Raw genomic sequence first — 22,918 nt, 5'->3', positions numbered from 1 at the left:
GGGGACATGGGGCACAGAGGGAAGAGGCCGGGAAAGCAGCACTCTCACTGCCTGGGAGGGGAACATTAGCCCGGACATAAAGAAACACGAGTCACAGAATACTGATCTTCAACTTGGATTTATGTCCAAGGTTCGTGCAAACAGCTGCTCAGGGCCGGCCAGCCACCCTGATCTGAGCCTCTGACATCACATGCCTCCAGTTGTGGGGCTGGGGATCTGGTTGCTTCACGGTGGGCCCCTCAGCTCACGTGGCTGGCGTGGCACCAGCAAGGATGCCGTGGGTGGAGGCGGAGGGCTGTGCAGCAGAACACCCCGTCATTCTCCTCTGCATCCAGGGGCAAACCTGCCCTTCCCGCAGCTCCTCGGAGGGGAAGGGATGGGCGTGGGGGCAGGTCCTGCTACTATGGAGCTTAAAGCAAAAAGTAACACACACATCAACTGAACGTGGTCCCCAGAGAGGCCGGAACCACTTCTGGGGAAGTTTTGAAAGGAAGGGGTCTCGGGTGCACCCCACGCTTGAGACTGATGTCCCCTGGTGCTTCTGCAAAGCATGGCAGGTTGAAGTCGGATGAGGCCTCTCTCCACTGGGTGGCAGGGTGGTGAGTTTCTCCTGGTCACTCTGCAGGAGGGTCCCAAATGGAAGCCTTCTGGGTGGAGCCTCTCCAGCCTGTAAACAGTTCAGGTCGGGCTGGGCCACAAGCTGGTGGCCCATCAGACTCCCATCCGGCTGGGGCTCTGGCCGCACGGAGAATGTGGCCTCTAGTTTTCCAGTAATCTGAGATCAGGTGGCTCTGCAAGGCGAAGGTGGAGCCAAGTGACATCATCTGGTCTCACTGAGGCCCCTCACGGTCATTTTTCGTAGACTCTAAATAAAGAAAAATGTTAAGAACTTTAAAAGATGATGTGATACAGTAGATTCCAAAGGCCGATGGAAACCAGTAAGTAGTGATGAATGTAACAGCTAGAGTTTACTGAGTGCCAGGCCCTGGGCTAGTGTCTGAGGTATACCTGTCACTCAGTCCTTGTACAGCCCCGTGAAGCAGGCAGATTATAAGCCCTTTATGGAGGAGGGAGTAGGGGCGCAGAGAGAATTTTTAAAATGTGCCCAAACTTCCAGATCTAGGAAGTGTCTGAGCTTAGCCAGTCTGGCTCGAGATCCCAGAGGTGGAGAAGTTCTGGGAGGAGACAGCCCTGCCCACTTGCCCCCCATCACAGCAGCCTCTAGGGCTCTGTGGGGAACCACGAGCAAAGGGCTGACCAGCGCAATGCCTCCTCCCTCCTCCCACTGTATCACCCAAACCACGCTGCCTCCACGCCAGCCTGCCGTCTCCGCAAGGGGCACCTTCCCTGAGGGGCACTCTTTTTTTTTTCCCCTAATGTTCTATTTATTTCTGAGAGAGAGAGAGAGAGAGACAGCGTGAGCAGGGGAGGGTCAGAGAGAGAGGGAGACACAGAATCTGAAACAGGCTCCAGGCTCTGAGCTAGCTGTCAGCACAGAGCCCAACGCAGGGCTTGAACCCACAAACCGCAAGATCATGACCTGAGCCGAAGTCGGACGCTTAGCTGACTGAGCCACCCAGGCGCCCCAGGGGTATTGTGTCTCTTGGCACAGCCACTACCCTTAGACAGCGCCTCTTTGTGCCGGGAAGGACTCAGCCTTCCTGACGCTCACACCCACGGAAGGCTCTACCTTCTGTCCCACACGGCCTTGCAGAAAGTACTGGCTGTCACTAAGGACCCAGAGTCCTCCTGTGACCAGTGAGCAAAACTTCAGTCCCCAACTGTTTATGGCAAATGCCATGAGCTGACAGAGCTTTTCAAAATGCAACTCTAGGGGCGCCTGGGTGGCTCAGTCAGCTGAGCTTGGGTCATGATCCCAGAGTCAAGGGATCAAGCCCCATATCAGGCTTTGCACTGAACATGGAGCCTTCTTGAGCTTCTCTCTCTCCCTCTGCCCCTCTCCCCCAATCGCACGCGCTCTCTCTCTCTCTCAAATAAATTAAAAACAAAACAAAATGCAAATCTAATCTGTCATGGCACTGTGCTTTAAACATGTCTGAGGAAGAGCGCCTGGGTGGCTCAGTCAGCTGGGCATCTGACTTTGGCTCAGGTCATAATCTCACATCTTGTGGGTGTGAGCCCCACATTTGGCTCTGTGCTGACAGCTCAGAGCCTGGAGCCTGCTTCCGATTCTGTCTCCCTCGCTCTCCGCCCCTCCCCTGCTCGCACTCTGTCTCTCTCAAATAAACATTAAAAAAAAATAATAAAAAATAAACATGTCCAAGGAATCCACATCATCTCTGGAATAAAGCCTAGCCCCATGCCATGGTCTGCACGTCCCTGCATGGGCTGGACTCGCCTCCCTCCCTGACCTTGCCTCGCCCGCCTCTCCTTCCCCGTCTTGTTCTTGGCTCCTCCAGTCTATTCCTGATCCTCCAGTGTGCTTCCTCCCTTCCTCCAAGGCCTATGTACTTGTCATTTCTCTGTGAGGACACCCTCCACTGTCACCTCTTCACCTAGCTAACTCCATGTATTCTGAGGGACTTGACTCAAACATCACTGCCCCGAGTCCAGGTCAGGCTCCTGTTACCTGCTCTTCTTCCTTCAGGGCACCTGAGTGCAGGTGAAGGCCCATTTGTGTGATTTCTCTGGTGTCCGTTTTATTCCTTTCGGCCTCCCTCCCTAGACAGTAAGCTCCGTAGGGGCAGAGAGCGTACCTGTTTCTACTCACTCGGTTCCCCTGGCAGCCAGCACAGTGCCCGGCGTTTAGATACCACTGGAATGAATGAATGGCTTCAATCCCCTCACCCTGCAGTCACCTCCCACCCTCGCAACACTGTTCTGGAAAGTGAGGCCTCTCCTCCACCAAGATCAGAAGGTGGTGACGTCATCCCCAAATTGGGGCCCGCCTGGCACGTAAGAAGTTATCTCCCCAAGGGGAAGACAACACCCTGTACCAGCTCACACTCACCTGGTTCCACAGGCCTGGCTGGGGGCGAGTCCATCACTTGGGAGCTCTGATTACGCATCCCTCCACAGGGCGGCCGCCAGGTATACTCTGGCTACAACAGAACCGGAGCTTAGTAATCGATAATCAAGCCCGCCAGGTATAGTAGCAGCTACCCCGCCAGCATGGCACTCAACACACATGAATCTAGTGCGGCTGAATCGTCACAACAACCCAGGCTACCATGTCCACTGTACAGGTAAGGAAACCTGAGGCTCAGAGGGGGTAAGAAACGTGTTGAAGGTCATCTGGCCAAGAAAGTGGCCCAGGGGGTGCCTGAGTGGCTCAGCTGGTTAAGCGTCTGACTCCTGATTTCAGGCCATGATCTCCTAGTCGTGAGATTGAGCCCAGCGTCTCTCTCTGCCCCTCCCCACCCCATTCCCGCTCTCTCTTTTAAAATAAAAATAAATACTCCCTTAAAAAAAAAAAAAAAAAGAAAGAAAACCAAGTGGCCAAGCTTGGACTGAGGTCTCTATATAAGCCCAGAGCCAGTCTCCTAAGCCCCACACCCGACTCTAGGGTTAAGAATATGTGTAAGGACTGGGTGTAGCAGAAGTGAGAAGGACTGCCAGGCAAGAGGTAATGTCATCATCCAGGTGGGGACAGGCATGCCTGAGCAGGACTGTGGCAGAAGGATGGAGACGGTGGGGCTAGGCGACAGCAGCTTTTTAGAAAAAGAATGATAAGCAAGGAAGAAAAAGGAAAGCAAGAAGGGCAGGGAAGTGGGGGGAGGGGAAGGAAGGGAAATTGAAAAGGGGAAAAGAGAAGGAAAAGCAAAGCAGATGATGCACAGTGAGGACCCGGTACCCAGTTGCATGTGAAAGTTCTAAGAAAAAGTTAAACGCGAAGTCTGATACCCCTGGGCTGCTTGGCTGGAGGGAGTCTTCCTTCCTGTCCTGACCTCTGAGCCTTTCTGTCCAGAACAGTGACCCTAGAAGCTTTGGGCTGGGGAGTCCCGCCAGGCTCTGGACATCTGCCTGTACGCCACGGTGCTGTTCAGCAAAGGGCCAATCATGCAGGTTCAAACCCCCTCACTTGACCCTGCCCTTCTGGAAAGGGTGTGGGGCGGCCTGTGTGTGTGTGTTAGAGAGAAGGAGGGACAGACTCACCAGATGGAAGAGGCGTGAGTTGGGGAGTGGGGGCGGGTGCTCCATGGCCATGGGTGGCGGGGGGTAGCGGATCTGGGACCAGTCCTCGAAGCCGTGGTGTGGGACCATGGCTGGCATGGGTGTGTAGGCGTACGGATAGGCCCCGCAGACGTGCTCTGGGTGGGGTTCCATGTGGTAGCGCTCCGCTGAGGCCTGTAAGCAATGCTCGTGTCTGACTCTAGCCCGGGGCAGGCTGCACGGGCCATCCCCCACGACACCGGTCTCCTCTCCCTTTCTCTATCCAGAACCTTAGTTTGCTGAAGGCCGGGAGGTGGGCACTGATGGCTCTACATGGACACAGATGGCTGGTTTATGGGTACGGGAAGCTGGTACCTGGGCACAGATGGCTGGTACATAGACACAGATGACTGGGTACCTGGGCACAGATGGCTGGTTTATGGGTATGGGAAGCTGGTACCCAGGCACAGATGACTGGGTGTATAATCACAGAAGGCTGGTACCTGGGCACAGGTGGCTGGTGTATGGGCACGGGAAGCTGGTACCCAGGCACAGATGGCTGGTTTATGAGTATGGGAAGCTGGTATATGGGTTTGGAAAGCTGGTACATGGGCACAGGAAGCTGGTACATGGGTACGGGAAGCTGGTACATGGGCACAGGAAGCTGGTACATGGGCACAGGAAGCTGGTACATGGGCACGGGAAGCTGGTACATGGACACAGAAGGCTGGCACATGGGCATGGGAAGCTGGTACATGGGCACAGAATAACAATTATGACATCTAACATGTCCCGAGCACTCAGTCTGTATGAAGTGCTGTTCTAAGTGCTTTGCCTGCGTTACCTCATTAAATCATTGGACACCTGAGCAAACATTGCCTCTCCCCTCAGACTATATATAGGTCCCTAACGAAGGTAAGATAAGGTAAGGGCTGCTTCCTCCCTCAAGCCTCCTCACCTTTGCTTTCCTCTTCTGCTGTTTGAGGGCTTCTTTTGTCTTCTCCTCATCTTTGAATGCTTTGAGCTGAGAGAAGGAGGGAGGGAGAGAAGACTTGGTGCAGGTGCTCCCTGGCCAGGCTGGGACCCAGGGCCTAAGCCACTCTCGGCTGCCCGCCTGGCTCGGCCCCAGGGAAGGGCCTGGGGGGAGGGGAAGGTCCCCGTGGGGCAGAGCAGAGCCCAGGCTGGTGGCTGCAAGTCAGGCCTGCTCTCTGTGGGTGGTCTGAGCACAGGTCTGGAGAGCTCACATGGGCCTCCCGTTGCTCTGCTTCCCTGTTAGTGTCCTTTACTTCCATTCTGTGACAGAGGAGGTGGCTCTGATTGTGGAGGCCAGAGTTAAAGTCAGAGACGGGAAGGGACTTGCTGACGACCACAGAAATTTGGTAGCAGAGCTGGGAGAAAACCAGCGAGGGTCCTGACTTCCATTCTCACCAGGGACCCTCCACACCCCCCTCCCCGCCCCATGAGGACAGGCCAGCTGCCCCTCCCTCTGTCCAGCCGTTCCCACCTGGGCATTGGACATGGTGACCTGGGCCTGTAGTTTCTCAACCTGCTTCTTCAGCTCTTCCTTCTCCTCATTCATGCGTTCTCGATCACTGCGCTCCCTCTGGAAGTCTTCCTCAAAGATCTTCACCTGCAGGGGAGTGGAGGGGAGGAGGGCGGACTGGAGGTGAGGACGAGGGGCTCAGACTGCCTACCCCAGCTCATAGTCATCGTGAGGAGGGGAATGAGTGCGCCTCTGGCTTCCTAGCCCCCACTTCCGAGAGAGAGGCTCTGGGTCCCTCTATTTCTTATTCCGGGCTTCAACACGGGCTTTATTTAAACAAGGTATCTGTGGCCTTAAAAAAAAAAAAAAAAAAAGAAGAGCGTCACAAGCCCCCAACCAGTCCAATCCTGCTAAGGTGCGGCCAAAGGACCGGAGTGTGGGTGTGGGACTGGACTTGGTCTCCTGGCTCCGAGAGCAGGGGACCCACAGGGCTCTCCCAGGCTGTGGGGGTGCCCTAGCCCAGAAGGGGCTGGGGTGGCTCCCCGCCTCTGCGCCTGCAGTTTCACATCCCACGCAGACCAGCGAGATGCTGTCTGAGTTAGAGATGGTTTAGGAGGCTCCAAATCACAGCATCCAATAGAAACATGTGGGAGAGCTCTAGCCTTTCCAATTCCCTTTGGCCCTTCGGTGCCCCGCAGGGAGAGAGTCTGTGTTCATGCTAGCATGTCTTCAACACCTTTCTAGTACTTACTAATTTCCCTTCCCTTCCCTCGAAGTTCAGACTCAAGTTCAGAGTCTTCATTAGGCCAGGTTATCCAGCTAGAGTTTAAGAACACTGCTTTGCTTTTACCGTATTGCTTATGGTGACTTTCTATTGGTGGCAAATAATAAAGCATTTTTCATTTATAGTATTGTCATAAAGTTTGTTTTTAAATACACTTATTGAAAGCAATGTATTTAAAATTTATTTTTAAAATACTAGGTAGGTAATAGCACAGGTGGGGTACAGAGATGGTTAAATCAAAAAGATGACAGAGGAGTGACCTAGTTAGGGATACAGTGCTGGGAAGGATAGACCGAGAACCAGACAGGGGTCTTGGCCATTATCCAGAATGTGGGCTACTAATTACAGCTTCTGCGTGATTCCAAGGCCCCCCCCCCCCCCCCCCCCCCCCCCCCCCCCTCCTCAGGAATGTTCCAGCTCCCCACTCAGCGCCCCCTACCTGACCTCCACCTCTCAGGCTCACCTGCTGTTTTAGCAATTCATTCTGCGTGACCAGCTCCTGTTTCCTTAGGAGGCCACCGGCTCCTTCTGGGCCCCCAAATGCAGTTGGTGGAGAGGAGGGGGAGGCCTGGATGCTCAGTGCTTCCTCCAGGGCCTGGGATCGAGAAGAGAGGAGACAGACCCATCAGCAAGAGCCCTGGAAGTCAGGCCCCTTTGGAGAGGTCACCTTCACCTTCAGTGACCCCCTTCCTGATAAGAGTGACAATAATGGCCACCCCCAGTACCACTTAATAAATGCTACCCTATTCAATTCATTTACACTGTACACATAGCATTTCTCTGGATCCTCTCCCCAGTCCTAGGAAGAAAAGACTATGATCATCACTCCCACTGGACAGATGTGAAAACTGAGGTTCAGAAACCTGAAGTGATCTGTCCAAAGTCACACAGCTTATAAGTAGGCTAGATGGGGGTCCTCATCTCTCCTTCCCCAGGCAGGTGCGGCTCAGTCCCTAGCATCCAGACCTGGGCAGACTATTAAGTTCTTTGGGGGAAGCTCCCACATCCTCAACAACTGTCCTGCCCTCAGAATTTTCAGCTTCCCAAACCCCTGGCTACCAAGCAACTCTTCTATAGTTAGATTAGACTGGATTTTAACTTTGACTTATTTAATACTTTGCCTTTCTAAGCCTGGAAATGGGCTGAAACAGCACCAAAGAACATTTTGAAAACTAAAAAAAGAAAAAGCACCCTTTTCTACTATGCTCACAGAATACTTTCCTGTATGAAAACAGTGTGCTCCCACCTTCTTAAAAAGGTCTCTATTAGCTGATGTTCTCCTTCAGCTTGGTGGACATGTTCCTTGAGAACTCCGGAACCCTGCTCACCACCGGCCACCTCATCGCCACTCGCACTTAGCCTGGAACCCTACTCACCACCGGCCACCTCATCGCCACCCGCACTTAGCCCCTGGGGCATCGGCGCTTCCGCTCGCCATGCATTAGCAGTGCCCACAGTGCCTCTCTAGACGGTGGGGAGTAAGGAAGACCTTCCCCAGCTTGGACCTGGGTCCCCACTCAGTCTCCTTGACTTTCCCAGAAACCCAAGGAAACCGCTGAGCCAGAGTAAGCCCAGGACGCTGCAAGGGCAAGTTAGGACTCCGCTGTATCCTCCTACTCCACCTGCCTATGTTTTATTATTAGTATTTTTTAATCTTTTGATGTTTATTTTTGAGAGAGAGAGAGAGAGACAGAGAGAGGGCATGAGCAGGGGAGGAGCAGAGAAAAAGAGACACAGAATCTGAGCTGTGAGCACAGAGCCTGATGCGGGCTTGAACTCACAGGCCATGAGATCCTGACCTGAGCTGAAGACAGACACTTAACAATGCCACCCAGGCGGCCCTCCATCTATATTTTAGATGAGAAGACTGAGGTCCAGGGACAGGGAGGGACGTGAGTGAGGTCACAAGCAAAGCACGTCACTTGCCTTGCATCATTCACCCACACCCGTGTCTCTGTCCCCAGCTATGCCAGGGAAACTTGATCCCATCTGAGTCATCTCCGTGATCTGCCACTATGTACAACACTGTGCCTGGATTTAGACCCCAAGCCCCCCAGTTCAGGACAGGTCATTCTTTCCTCTGAGAATAGGTCCCAGGGCCCCCCAGACTTGGCACAATCAATGCTTATCAACTCCAAAACCAAATGGAAAGGGTTACCCTAACAGGGCTGTGGCCAAACTCATGCCAGAGCCGCTGTGAGCCCGGTCAGGCGGCAGGAGGGAGAGGAAGAGAGCCGGGCAAGGAGGAAAAGATGAACCAGAGACAACTCCAGGCCCTCAGAGAACTTGTCTCTTCCGAAAAGGAGGCCTTCAATGCTTCCTCTGGTCAGTGCACAACTTTAACCCCTGTGCTGGAAGGTGGGTGGGTCTCGAAGGCGTCCAAAACTGAGACTCAGAGAGGCTGGACTGGCTAAGCTAGGAAAGGAACTGGCCTGCCCCCTGCCCCCTCGCCTTGGCCCAAAGCAGCGGGTTTCTGCTTTAAAACCCGGCCTCCACCCAGGCACCACACTCCCCGGGTCCCAATTCTCAAGGGCAGGAACCTCGGGCTGTGCTCAGCTGTGTCCTGAGCTTGCGCTTGGTGCCAGGCACTGGAGGTACATGTGCTGGTGAAGATGAGTACCTCCCCCCACTGGGAGACAGACCATTAAACAGGCAATTGCAAGAAGAGACCAGAAGGGGAATTCAAGAAGGTTCTGGTGCTTTAGGAACACAGAACAGGAGGACCTGAATGAGACTCCAGGGAGGCCCTGCAGAGGAAGTGGTGTTAGAACTGAGCCTGAATGATGAGCGACGAGCAGAGTGGGGCCCTGTGAGGAAAGGGCTCGCCCAAGGGCCTGGCGGTTGAAGGGAGCACAGGCACATGCCAGGGCTGGCCACTCGGCACTCGGGGAGGGGGAGGCAAAGACAGCGGGAGCCGCGAGGCTGCGCGGAGGCCCTCAGCACAGCTCGCTGACCCAGGGGTCACCCCTCCTGACTGGGGGGCTGGGGTCCTGGCGGTGGGGGGAATGTTGCATCTGGGCTCAGGGAGGCCTGTGTGCCCAGGGCGCCCACCTTGTTGAGTCGCTGGATCTCCTTTTCCTGGTACTCTCGCTGCCGGGTGAGTGGGCTCAGCTGATCCTGCAGGTACTTGACCTTCTGGCGCAGCTCCTTGGCCTCTGCTGTCAGCTGCTCCTTGTCGGTCTGCAGGGGATACAGGGTTGGTAAGCCGGGAACCCCTCTGCGAAGCCTGGGCCCCCCGCACTTCCTGCCCACCCTCTCAGCCGCACCTCCTCTCCACCACTCCCTCAGAAGTCCCCCCAATGCTCATGTGAAGGCACCATGCAAGGCCCCCCGGCATCAGAGCCGCGAGGCCCGTAAGGTCCTGTCCTCAAGGAAAAGGCAGTTGGGTTGAGTGAAAGACCTTGGGTTCTGACGCCAGTTCCTCTGCCAACAAGCTGAGACCTTGGCCACTGTCATGGTACTCTCTGGTTTTATGCTCACCTATCTACCATGCGTAGGGGGTTCTTTTTTATGTTTATCTTAAAAACTGGAGGGAGAAAATGTGAGTGGGGAGAGGGGAAGAGACGGAGTCGGACAGAGGATCCAAAGTGGGCTCCGCAATGACAGCAGAGAGCCCTATGAGGGGCTTGAACTTACAAACCATGAGATCGTGACCTGAGCTGAAGCGAACGCTTAACTGACTGGGCTGCCCAGGCATGCCAGGTAGGGGAGGTTCTTAATGTGAGTCACAGATGGGCGTCAGGAGGTCTGAGAGCCCCAAAACAGGATGCAAAATTTTGTCTGTGCAATTTTCTAGGGAGAAAAGCCATAGTGTCCATGAGAATCGCATAGGGGTCTTCTGTGATACCCAGAAAGTGATAAACCACTGAGAATCTCTAAAGACCTTTTAGTTCTTACAGTCTCTTAAGCCTAGAGGAGAGAGGGGCCTTAAAGAAAGGAATGCAGCATACAAGGCAGAGAGCATTCCTCCACAGAGAAACAAAGTTCTGTGAGGTTCAAAGAAAGGGCATCACAGCTGAGAAGAAACCAGGGAAGGCTTCCAGGTGGAAGCACTGCTCCCACACCCACTACAGAACAGGCAGGGCTCCTTCACCGCAGAGGGCCACAGATGGCTTGGTCTTTAGAGCGCACCAAATCTTAGCCCCTCCGTGTGACGGAAAATGAAATGTCCAGGGAAGGGAGGGGACTCATTGAAGGCCACACACAGTGAGCTGGGGCCAGAACCCAGGTCTCCTAATTCCAGGGCTCCCTCTGCCTTTGCAAGTCAAAGGCATTGCTTCAAATAGGGGAGGTCAGCCAGAGATCCGGGAGGGCAGCGCTGGGCAGAGCTCGGGGGAGGTGTTCTGGATTCCTACTCAAGAGGCTCCACGATTAGCATGGCCTCTATCACCACGTGTCCCTATCACAGGGCCATGCTTTGTCTTGCGACATCCTACCTCCCCCCAGGTAATGGGGGACTTTCCCATGCCAAGGACTTATTTCGCCTACTGATATGAGCTGGGGGAAGGGACCAAAGAGCCAGGGGTCTGGCTGATGGTCACAGGTGTGACGGCGCTTGGGGAAAAGCCTGGCAGTGTCGTCCCTAACACACATACCTTCAAGTCAAGGGCTAGTCACTGAGGCAGGTGGACCCCTCAGCTAAAGCCCCTGGGTGTCACATGCTGACACGGGGAACTCTGAAACGCAATTCGTGTTGAAAACGTCCATTTCTAAGCCAGGCAAAAGCAGCCTGTGCCCAGTGCCCATGAACGGGATGACACTGTGATATCGATACCATCTTCTGAGGGTCTGCGGGTCAACTGGCCTTTTCCCTTCAAGCTGTCCCAGGATCCTGGGGCGCTTTGGCTGCTGTCAGCCACACACCGCCCAGCCACATACTATTTCTCCTGGTCTCCCTGGTCCCTGTAACTCCTCCTGTGGTACTTTAACACACCTCTACTTATTTGCTTCTGTAATGAGCTGTTGAGCGTTTGTTTCCCACCAAGGGCAGGACTGGTCTGTTTGCTGCAGACTCTCTGTGCCCAGCACAGTGCCAAGTGCACACTGTGCTGAGTAGTCACTCAAAGTGTGAAGAAAAGAAGCCCTACCTAATGTCTTAGCTGCCCCGCCCCCAAACAGCCATCACTACCCCAAACAGCAGCCCAGCCCCAGCAAGTGTACCAGGGCAGTCTGCGTGTGTCTCTTAATTCACTCTGTGCTTCCCTGTACAGCTCCCTCATCCATAAGATCGTACGTGAACAAAAAGCTCTCCTGCATGCGGGCTCCTCGGTGGCTCAGTCGGTTAAGCGTCAGACTTTGGCTCAGGTCATGATCTCGTGGTTCGTGGGTTCGAGCCCCATATTGGGTGGGCTCTTTGCTGGCGGTGCAGACCCTGCTTGGGATTCTCTCCCTCTCCCTTGCTCTCTGCTCCTCCTTCACACTCTCTCAAAATAAATAAACTTAATAAAAAGCTCTTCTACATGAAAACACGAAAATACCCTGGAAAGCAATGCTAATTCAATCTCCTCACTTTTCAGATGGGAAACGTGGCATAGGAGAGGAAAGTGCTTTTGCCGATGGCCCCATAGCCCTGGGCACTGGAGGCAGAGATGGGGCCCCAAGGTCTCCCACTCCAGCCCCTGGCCCCTTTACTTCACGGAGTTCTCGGCTAATGAGGCAGGGAGAGCAGCCTCCCGAGCAGAAGCTGCAGGGACCAGCAGTCAACTCGCCTCCTCCATTTCAATCTTGGACTTGGCCAGGAGGAGCTTTCGGTCAAAGTCACGCTGCTTCTGCTCCCGCTCAGCCTCCAGGTCAGTCACCTGCTTCTGTAGGTCCGCCAGCTTCTGGCGCAGCTCTGTGATCTGGGTTCAAAGGCAGAGAGGGGGAGTGCGTGAGGGAAGGGGTGAACCTCGAAGGTTCAGAGCTCCTGAGAAGGAAGCAGCAGGCAGGAGACCAGGGACGCCCCAACCCCACAGCGAGGAACCTGGGGTTCACAGCCTGAGTTCCCCTGACCCCCTAGTACCTTCTGCTCATACTGCTGCTTCATGGACCGGAAATGCTGGTCCCATTGCTTGTTCACTTCGAGGAGCTGTGGAGAGAGGCTGCGGTTAGCAAGGGAAGGTGGCAAAGGAACAGAGGGACAACTCCACGCAGACCAGCCGTGTGTGTGTGAGGACGGTGGCCACGGACACTGCCTCAAACCCTCTCTTCTCGGAAATTCAGGCTTCCCCAAGGAGGAAGCTTTACCAGCTGCTATATTTTATCCTTGCCGGGTTAGCAAGATGAGCAGCAAAGGAGCATTATATAACTTGGGGGTACAACTGCAGAGCACATGTGCAACCGTGATTTGCCATATGCATTAGAACAGCTCCTCAGGGAAGAAAAACAATCCTACATCATTAACCACAAAAAACAATGGGGAAAGGTATCCCAATTTCAGACACAGTAACACGATAAAGAGTACTCAGAACTGGAGAAATGTATGTTTTGTACAAAAATATCCTCAGGGGCGCCTGGGTGGCTTAGTCGGTTGAGCGTCCGACTTTCGCTTAGGTCATGATCTCGCGGTTCGTGGGTTCGAGCCCCGCGTCGGGTTCTGTGTTGACTGCCAGCTCAGAGCCTGGAGCCTGTTTCGGAGTCTGTCACTCCCTCTCTCTCTGACCCTCCCCTGCTCACGCTCTCTCTCTCTCTCTCTCCTGGGAATAAAATTAAAAAAAAAAAAATATCCTCAAAGATATAGTTAATTTCAAAGGAGAAAAGAAAAACAGTAATCTGCAATGCAGTATATAGAATATAATTTTTCTGTTTTTAAAAAAAATTTTAATGTTTATTTATTTTTGAAAGAGAGAGAGAGACAGAGTGCAAGCAGGGGAGGGGCAGAGAGAGAGGGAGACACAGAATCTGAAGCAGGCTCCAGGCTCTGAGCTGTCAGCACAGAGCCCGACATGGGGCTTGAACTCATGAACTGCAAGATCATGACCTGAGCCAAAGTCAGACACTTAACCAACTGAGCCACCCAGGTGCCCCATTTTTCTGCTTATTTTTAAAAATAGTGTATGAGTTGTTAAGTACATAATAGAATGTAGGACTGCGCCAACTGTGGGCAGGTCTAGGCGGGGAGGTTCTCAGTCTTGTTCGGATGAGCGTCATATTACTTTTGTAATCATAATAAATACCTTACAGCAATACAAAAAGAAAAGTAAAACTGATAGGTACGTAAGCAAAAAACTAATGGAGGCCTGACCTTCGAATGTGCTAGATGGAGGCCCAGGGAGGGCAGCGAGGCCCAGGAATCTGAAGAGGAACCTGGGCTGTGTGGAGAGGAGGACCTAAGAGAATAGACAGGAATCTGGCTTCCAACTCCAGTCTGGAAACACCGGCCTGGGGTGGGGGGTGGAGGAGGGGTATGAGTGACACACAAGGGCATAGCCTCAATCTGGGAGACATCCAGCCACTTAGAAGCAGGGCTGTAAGGGGGCGTCGGATCTTCTCCTTCTGTGACAGTCCCTTCTTGAACCGGCTACGGGGTGACAGAGGAACCCCATGCTCCCCATTCCTGATGCTGCAGCTTTCCTACCTTATCACAGCTGCCTTCTACCATCCAGGGCTTACCAGGGGAGCCTGCCTAAACTATCCCCCACCAACAATGTTAGGCCATGCCCCAAATGCCACATCTTCAGAGTGGCCACTCTGGACAGGGGAATGGATCGAGAAAAAAGAACCCAGGACAAGCAGCCAGTCTCTCCCATGGGCAGGTGGTTCAGCAGCCACCAGAGCAACTCGCCATGGCAATCTGGGACGAGACAGGGGGCCGGGGAGGGCCTTTGTGCTGACAGTCCCGTCCCTGGAGGAGTGGAGGGTCTCCCTTGACCGCCCCCACCCCCTCTGGCTGCCTACCTCAGTGCGCTGCTGCTCCAGCATCTTCACCTTCTTCTCAGCTGCACCCAAGGCCCCGAGCTCTGAGATCTTACCTGCTGTCACACAAGCCTGGGGGGAGACACAGAGGAGCCTTCAGCAAAGCCTCGAAGAACTACTCTGTCACTCACTCAGTGCATTTACCCAGAGACCCAGCCCTGGGTCTCCCACGTTGCTAATCCACTCGCCGGCCAGGACACCACCACACATCCCCGCCATGACTGAGCCCGCTTTGCAAGGTCTGTCGAGATCACTCTTCCTCCTCCCCTGCCTTCTTGCCCTCTGCTCCCTTCCCACGGCCACTTACTCCCTCGCTCAGACTCTATCTCTAAGGCACTGCCACCCTCCCTCCCCTTTTCTCCCCCAACACGCATCAACCAAACGTCTTCTGACCTGGAAGGCAAGAGTCATAACATTTTATAAAATGTTTACTTGAAGAGCTTTTTAGAAAGATACAGAAATAAAGATGTATGTGTTTGTGTGCTTAGTACCTGTGCGTGTGTTTCCTAGCTCTGTCCTCTGAGAAGGCCTATAGCCATGGCACTCCAGAGGCAATGAGCACGCCCGGGGTCCAGATCTTGGTTTCTAACTGTCCTTCTCTAAAGAAATAGGGTTCCTTAGAGAAGTGGTTCATTCCAGGGGCACGGAGAACATAAGGAGAGCTTGTGCCAGAAGGTAAGAAAGTACTCGATAATCATTATAGGAAGAAGGGCATGTCTAACGGGCAAAAGAGACAACCTGAAAGAGCTTCCTGTGGCCAAAGCTGAAATTATTTGAACAAGGAATAGCTGAACAAATAAATAAGTGGGGGAGAAGGGGCAACTCTTCCTTACAGAAGAATTCCAATTATTGAGTAAAAAGGGAATGGGGGAAGTTCAAAATCTCCGTGAGAACACTACAGTAATAATGATCGCTGCAGGTGTGACCCAATGATACTAAAATCAGTGACAAGTGTAAGGAGGAACAGGACATCTACACAGACTTAAAGTTTCTCCTCAAAAATAAGTATTTATTGGGGCACCTGGGTGGCTTAGTCGGTTAAGCATCCCATCCGTCTCGATTTTGGCTCAGGTCATGATCTCAGTTTCATGGGCTTGAGCCCCATGTCGGGCTCTGCACTGATTCTGCAGAGGATTTATTAACTACAGAGGGAAAATTAGCCCCTGTATTATGGAGAAACCGACACACGCCCCCTTAGGCCAGCACTCAGCGTCGACAGTAGTCAGATACACTGACATCACGTATCCTTGACATGATGCACTGTGAAGGGCATGGTGCCATTCCTAGGGTGTTCTTGCACAAATTCACACCCTTAATCTGATCACCCTTAATCTGGTCATCGTTAAACCCACACTGAGGCACGTGTTACAAAATAACCAGCCAGTGTAAGTCAGAAGTGCCAGGCGCGTGAGAGGCAAGGCGCAGCTGGGAACTGTCATGGACTGGAGGGAACTAAGGAGTGTGACAGCCAAGGGCAGTGTGGGATCCTGGACTCCCAGCGCCAGCACGGGACGTAAGAAAGAGGACATGAGCGGGAAACTGGTGAAATCTGAACAAAGTCTGTGGTTTCATTAATAGTGTTTATTTTTTTAGTTTTGATCGTTGAACTGTGGTTACGTAACTTGATAAGGGGACACCGGGGGTCTCTGGACCACTTTTGCAACTGTTTTTTTGTAAATCTGAAGTTCTTTAGAAGTTAAAAAAAAATTGTTTTACATAGGAAATGCTGAGGTGACATAGAATGAGCTTAGAAGCCCAGCAGTGGAGTCTTGGGTCTGCCTCCACGGCCCGGCAGGAGGCCAAGACCCACGCCCTCTCTGGGCCCTGGTACAAGGGAGATCAAACAAGATGGGTTCTGGAGGCCCCAATCCCTGACACCCGTGGGCTTGTCAGCATTTGTCCTGGGGTCACTGCCCACATTCTCTCTATCCCCTCCTTCCCACACCTCTGCCCTCTCTCAGGGCTGTGGGGGGCTGGGGGAGGGTCCCTGAATGCAGGACTAGTGAGGCTCAAGTTTCCCCTGCAGGCTAGCGTCTGCCAGCACACCACAGAACCGGGGAGGAAGGGCAGTGGGCTGGGGGAGCCCGCTAAGGACGGCCACCTTTGAGAAAGGTGAGAGATGGGCAGCCCCTAGAAGCCTGCTGTGTCCTCACAGGGCAAGGAGGAAGAGGGGACAGGGTCTCTTGAGGGAGGGGGGTCACCCTTAACCTCTACAAAGAAGAGAAGAGTCAGGGGCGCTAGGGTGGCTCAGTCAGTTAGGCCTCCGACTTGGTTTCGGCTCAGATCATGATTTCCTAGATGGTGAGTTTGAGCCCCACATCGGGTTTGGCGCTGCTGCTGTGGAGCCTGTTTGGGATTCTCTCTCTCCCTCTCTCTCTCTCTCTGTCCCTCTCTTAAAATAAATAAATAAACTTAAAAAAAAAAAAAAGAAGAAGAAGAAGAAGAGAAGAGTCAGCCCACCTGGCTGCTAGCACCAAAGTGGGTATTAAAAGCAGCAGCTAATTTTGCTGTTTCCCATTTGCCCGGCGCTACACCTGCTTTACAGGTATCATATCACTGACCCCTCCCAGCATCCTTGGAGCTAGGTGTCGCAGCCTCCATTTTACAGAAGAAGAGACTGAGGCCAGACGGTTGGTTTATGTCACTCAGTCACAGTGGCTGTGCTGGCTTGAGGCAGCTCCGGGGCACAGGGTCCGCCGCGGCCCACACGTGTGCCTTGTATGGGGCCTTCATACCCGGCAGGACGGTAAGAAGGACCGGACCTCCGGGGAGTTCAGAGAGGCTAGTTGACATTAAAGGGCTCCCAAAAGCGAAGAGGCCTGCCCACAGAATCCCGTGGTGGCTCAGGGAACCCGCGGGGATCAGGGGGCTCCCCGAGTTACTTCCTTGAGGAGACAGCCAAGGTAGGCTCTGTCCTGAGGGATAAACAGAGGCAGGGAGGGGCTTCCTGGGCCAGAATTCAGAAGGCCATTTATCAGCGAGTCTCCCTGAGGCACCCCTCTGTCTGCTTGATAGCAGGTGATGCAGGGCTCTTGATGACAGGAAATCACATGGCCTCCACACCTTCTACCACCGCTGTGTCATGGAGTAATAGTCCCCGCCCTGCCTCACATAGGTGTAGAGCGGAGATCCCAATAGGATGATGGAGTTGCAAGTCCCAGGTAAATGCTGCATTGCCACACAGTAGTGAGGAATTAAGTTATTAGGATAATTACTGCTATTACATAGGTGGGGGGTTTGTTAAAGATGTTGAGTCCTGCCGTGCGGCCATTAAACCCTAATAAAAGGGGGAAACGTGTCGGTAAAAGGTTGGGACTGAGCTCCACACCAAGGGGAAAGGCACAGACCGGACAAGGGGGAAAGTGAGCTTCTGCTTGGGAAGCGGGCGTGGGGCAGAGCCGAGAGCAGCCGTGGGTAGGGGTGCCAGGCCACGGCAGTGTCAGGTAACCCCCACTCCTATCCAGGTCAGAGGCTCCAGGAAGCAATCCCTGGAGCTTAACAGAGTCCCGACGGGCTTTCTCAACCCAACACCCTAACACCCTAATTCCGCCAGGAATATCCGAGCTGTTACACTGACTTTTGAGACCCGCCCACGAGACCTTCACAAACTGGAATATGTTTAGGGAATGAGCCCAAGCTGAGCGAAGGACTCAACACCACCTTCTCTGAGCAATGGCGGAAGGAAATGAAATGACGCAGCCTGGAGAGAAGGCCCGTAGGGACCACGAGGCCACAGTCATGGCCAGCAGCCTGAGTGTGTGTCTCAGAAAGTGGGATGTTTTGTGTGGCTCAAGGCAGAACGAGGGCTGAGGAGCGGAAGTTCTGGGGCAGGTGCACTGTCAGGCCCAGCTGAGGAAAAGCCATCGAACAGGAGCCCTGTGACAGTAGAACTGGCTATGGAGGGAGGTGGTGACCTCACCGCCGTGGGAGGTGGCTAGACACTGGCGATCCAGGACGCTGAGGAAGAACTATATGACCACGTACCTGCTGCTGTACAGCCACCCCCTTCTTGCCCATGCCTTCCATCTTTGGGAAACCCGGCTGCCCACAGGCGTCCTCTTTGCTGCAGCTCATCAACAACCTCTTGAGCTCCATGTTTTCCTCCCTGTGTCGGAGGCAAACAGAGAGGCGTCACGTTGCTGGCCCCATGTAAAGGAGCCCGGGGCCCTCAGACCTATGACTCATCTGACATGCAGCTGAGTCCTGGGACCCTTAAACCTGCCCTTGGATAGAACAAAAGAAGTCGTCCTTAAGCCACTTTGCTGGTGATCTGGGCTTCTCTGGAAGTCTCTTATCATCGACAGCAGGGTTTCCCAGCTGTGGGAGGTCTGCATACAGGGGATCGCCAAGATGCTGCCAAACCTGCATCAGATAACCCTGATCACACTCCAGTGAGAAAGGGGACACCCTTTCCAATCAGCTTCAAACGTCTCGGGTAGAGCACGGGTGCAGCCTCTGCTGCTGCCAGCAAGTCCTGAGCTCTCCTCCATGACTTGCCGGCCTCCCTTGTTCACAGGAAAAGGGCAGGCTTCAGGCTCAGAGTTTTCAGTGGGCGGTGGTGGTTTGCCAGAATTTATTAACACCCTTCCATGTTCATTGTGTTTATTGTTGTGGCTGTCTGCTATTTGTTGACGGTAATGCTGTTTTCCATGAACTCCAGTGCAGCTTCTCTTTACAATAACTTTAAGTAAAAACATTATTCAAATTGAAGTGAATCCTTAAATCAATAAGGTAGGTGATATAGGACATAATAAAAGTGGTGATATGGATTCAGGTAGGACTGAAGTAGGAAAAATATTTCTTTACGTTCTCTTTGCCAGCTAAGTTTCCATGCAATAACAGAGAAACAGACAAGTAAAGTGGCTTTCCCAAGGTCACACAGCACTTGCACTCTTGCTTTCTACTTATGAGTCTTTCCTCCAACCCGGGGTTTTGGATCTGTGGATGGAGTCATTATGGCTCTAAAACTCCCAACTGTTTGGCCATCCGGAAGTAAATAAATAAACACTGCTTCAAAATGGCACAGCGGCTCAGTGGTTACATATTACTCTCTCTGGGCCTCAGTCTCCCTGGGCACAGGGAGAGGTCTGACCTGCATAGTCTCAAAGGGCCCTTCAAACTCGGACAATCAGGCAGTGTTTCTCAAGTGTGGTCCTGGGTCCACCTACACCGTAATCCCTGGGAAAATGCCTGGGTCGGCCTCACACCCACTGAAGCAGAATCTCAGCAGGGGAGGGAGGAGTGGGAGTGTGGAGCTGTAATGTGCACCCTGACCCTCGGTGATCCTGAGGCACAATGAAGTCTGAGACCAGTAGGCAAATGAGGGACCCCTGACAGTTGGCAGGAAAACAGCAGGACACGATGGTGACCAGCAGAGGGCAGCAAAGTCCTGAGTCCTCTCCCAACAGCGGCCTGGTGGCTGCTAACACGCTAAGGGGGGGGGGGGGGGAAGTTCCCAGGGAAGGAGTGTGATTTGTACACACCTTCTTCTGAAGCTCTCAAAGCACTTTATGAAGGTATTAGAAGGGCCAGAGAGGAAACACCAAGGTACCCAAGGAAAAGGACCAAAAAACCTGACATCCAAAGCCCTCAGCCCAGAAATCAGTGCCGCGTACTATCCCTCTCCTCCTGCCCACCTGACTCCTCACTCCTGAGGAGCCTGGACGTACCGCAGCCTCTCGGCAGCCTGATCCCGCTGCTCCAGGCCCTTGTCCAGCTTGGCCTTTAGGGCCTCATTCTCCTTCCGAAGCTGCTCACACAGGGTCTGCAAGGCAGAGAGTAGACGGACGCAAGGTGAGGGAAGGGATGCATCCTGAATGCCACTTGATGACGGAGGACAGAGCCACGCCAGGCCCCAACACATTACCCCCTGTGCGTGGCCACACCCAATCCGTCTCAGGACAGCTGGAGGCCCGGGTACTAGGCCCAGGCAGGCTCCTGGAGGCATCCTCTCCCTCGGGAGCCAGCCATGAGGATGCCCGACCAAGAGTCAGCCCCGGGGCCTGTGGTCCTCCTGGGGAGGGAGCTCCATCCCTCCTCCTGTACTGCCCTTACTCCAGCGTAGAACACGCGTCCCCCACGGCCTTCCCCCCGCTCCCTTCTACTCTTGCTTCGGGTCTTAGTCTGAACATCACCTCCTCAGAGAAGTCCTCCCTGACTCCCACATCTCGGGTGAGTTAGGTCACCACATTATCATCCTTGGTCACCCTTGGTGCCTGTGACAATTACAGTGGAAGAACCACTTATGTCATTCTTTTCTTTTTTTTTTAATGTTTTATTTATTTCTGAGAGAGAGAGAGAGAGAGAGAGAGAGAGAGTGTGAGCAGGGGAGGGTCAGAGAGAGAGGGAGACACAGACTCTGAAGCAGGTTCCAGGCTCTGAGCTGGCAGTCAGCACAGAGCCCGACGCGGGGCTCGAACCCACGAACCATGAGATCATGACCTGAGCCGAAGTCGGACGTTCAACCAGCTGAGCCACCCAGGCGCCTCATGTGTCATTATTTTCTTAATGTCCACTCCCCAGTCCCCCCACTAGTCTGTGAGGTCCCAGAGGGCTGGGACCCCCTCCCAGGACCCCAGTCCAGCTCAGCACCTAGCAAAAGGAACTCTGCTGAAGGAATGCACAACAGAATGATTGAATGGCCAAATGAATGAATGAAAAAGTCTTAGGAGGCCCCAAGCTCAGTCAGTCTGGAGGATGTGAGGGGCTTCTAGCAATGTCAAATGGCAAGGTGGAAAACAAGGCATTCGGTCAAGACCTCGGCAATTTCTCAGGTGTGGCTCGGGCTTGCCTCACTGCTGAGACACGGTTCCCTCCTCTCCGGATGGGGACAACTGTTCCTTCTCGGCCTCCTGTACAGGGCTGCTTCGAGGACAAACAAGATGGCCAGACTGCAAGTGCCCTGTGATCTGCCAGTCACGTGGTTGTAGCTGAGGCCTCCTGTTCGAGGCGGGTGGGGGGGCCAGGAAGATGGGTAGCCAGACCCCGGGCCCCGCAGACGGGGCGGGCAGGGAGGTGCCCACCAGTAATGTGATACACCACGTCGGAATGAAGTTACCTACTTCTAGCAAATACTCAGTGAGCACCTGGTACATGATGCATCCGTGGCTAGGTGCTCTTACACTCGCTGCCTCGTTGGCGCCTCACTGCTTCCCCAAAGCCATGTAAGTCATCTCTGTTTTAAAAGTGGGTCAGCGCAGGTGAAATAATTTGCATGAGGTTGCACAGCTGCTAAGAATCGCCGCTGGGACCGCGCTTCACATGGCAGACCTTGCCCCGGTGTGCCGTGCGGACAGTGCGCAGAGACGGGCGAGAAGGTCTGTAGCTGGGCTGGGGCAGAACCGGAGGTACTCAGTGCATTCCTCCTGCTCCCTTCCCCGTCCTTGTCCTGGGCTCTCTGTGACCATGTGATTACTTGTGGCCAGTTAAAGTGAGTGGCTGCTGCCCGAGTCCACTTCTGGGCTGGCCCCAGGAACAATTCTTTGGTCTCTCTCCCCTGTGGCTGCGGCTGCCTCATATAGCAAAGTGCATGAGATGGTGGGGTCTCTGCCTGGGCCTCTGAGTAAACAAACTTGAGGCACAGAAACAAACCCCTGCCACGTGGAATCTGAGGGAAAACTGTATGTTTGCCAGGGAGATTTCAGAGCTGTCTGCATCCACAGCAAAATCTAGCCCTTCCTGACTAACACAGGGGAGACCTGGGAAGGCTGCATGGAGGAGGCAGCCTGGAAATGGAGGCTGGGAGGACATGAAGGACCCGAGGCCGAGAGAATGAAAACCATGGTGACTGGTTCCAATGTCTAGCAGAGGCCTTGCGCCATACCTGGCTGTGACAATGCTTGTTGAATGAACCAAGAAACAAATCAATGAATAAATACGGAGGAATTGGACTCCTGTGCCTCCACCCACAGTCTAGGCAAATACCCAGGATGCCAAGGCCCTGGATGGAAACAAAACATCCTGTTCCCAGTCACTAAGGGAAGGTCGGGACAAGGATTCACGTGCTGTCTACCCTTCCGGACCCGAGGGCAGCTTCCTAGAGTCTCTGGGCAAATTCCCTGAGCACAAAATAGCCGATAGAGAGAGGCTGTCACAAAGGTCGTCAGCTTCCATCAAAGGGCCCCACAGACCTCACCTGTGAGGTCATTTGATTCACTACTCACTTAAAACTGCACATGAAGCCCCTGTTAAGTGCTGGCCACTGGGCTATGTGGTGAATATGGCAGAGAAGGTGCCGGCTCCCACCCCCACCCCATGAGACTTACATGCTAACAGGGAGCGCAGGGGAAAAATCAAACACAAAGTGAATAAGCCATGTAATGAGATAGAATTATCACAAACTATGATAAGAACTAAGAAGGAAACACACACAGGAGCTCCATACATGAAAAACACCAAAAGGCTGGCAGGGCCCCCTTTTACGAGGCCGGGCATCAATCTCCACATCAGAGCCAAAATGCTGACACTCAGAGTGATCTTACTCCACGAACCGCACCAGGGTCACCTCCCTAGAGCTCAGCGCTGACACCCCTGAGCCCCTGGCATCAGAAGGGTGTCTCCCTCAGCCTGGCGCCCCCAGGCCCTCACAGCATGCTCTGGTCACTTCCCTCAACATACCCCTCCTGCAAGGTGGGATGGGAGTACCG

General features: G+C 53.6%; 1 protein-coding gene across 4 annotated transcripts in view; it reads right to left on the bottom strand.

Annotated features, from left to right (window-relative positions):
* Positions 1–99: 99 nt before the first annotated feature.
* The window catches only part of TNIP1 (TNFAIP3 interacting protein 1), a 52,250-nt gene continuing 29,431 nt past the window's right edge, over positions 100–22,918 (bottom strand). For all 4 annotated transcript variants that reach the window (XM_039239446.1, XM_039239449.1, XM_039239445.1 and 1 more), the window contains 12 exons: positions 19,943–20,037; positions 18,258–18,378; positions 14,256–14,345; positions 12,382–12,447; positions 12,089–12,220; positions 9,432–9,560; positions 6,844–6,975; positions 5,618–5,743; positions 5,072–5,137; positions 4,117–4,308; positions 2,972–3,062; positions 100–865 (listed from right to left, as the gene is read on the bottom strand). In XM_039239446.1, coding sequence (XP_039095377.1) covers positions 831–865; positions 2,972–3,062; positions 4,117–4,308; positions 5,072–5,137; positions 5,618–5,743; positions 6,844–6,975; positions 9,432–9,560; positions 12,089–12,220; positions 12,382–12,447; positions 14,256–14,345; positions 18,258–18,378; positions 19,943–20,037 — 1,275 coding nt within the window. In that variant the 3' untranslated portion in view covers positions 100–830. The remainder of the gene's footprint in view (positions 866–2,971; positions 3,063–4,116; positions 4,309–5,071; positions 5,138–5,617; positions 5,744–6,843; positions 6,976–9,431; positions 9,561–12,088; positions 12,221–12,381; positions 12,448–14,255; positions 14,346–18,257; positions 18,379–19,942; positions 20,038–22,918) is intronic.

Source organism: Hyaena hyaena, unplaced genomic scaffold (genome assembly GCF_003009895.1).
Source record: "Hyaena hyaena isolate Hyena2069 unplaced genomic scaffold, ASM300989v1 scaffold_157, whole genome shotgun sequence".
NCBI classification, from domain to species: Eukaryota; Metazoa; Chordata; class Mammalia; order Carnivora; family Hyaenidae; genus Hyaena; species Hyaena hyaena.
Note: the sequence above shows the minus strand (reverse complement) of the source record. Positions and strands in the feature narration are given on the sequence as shown.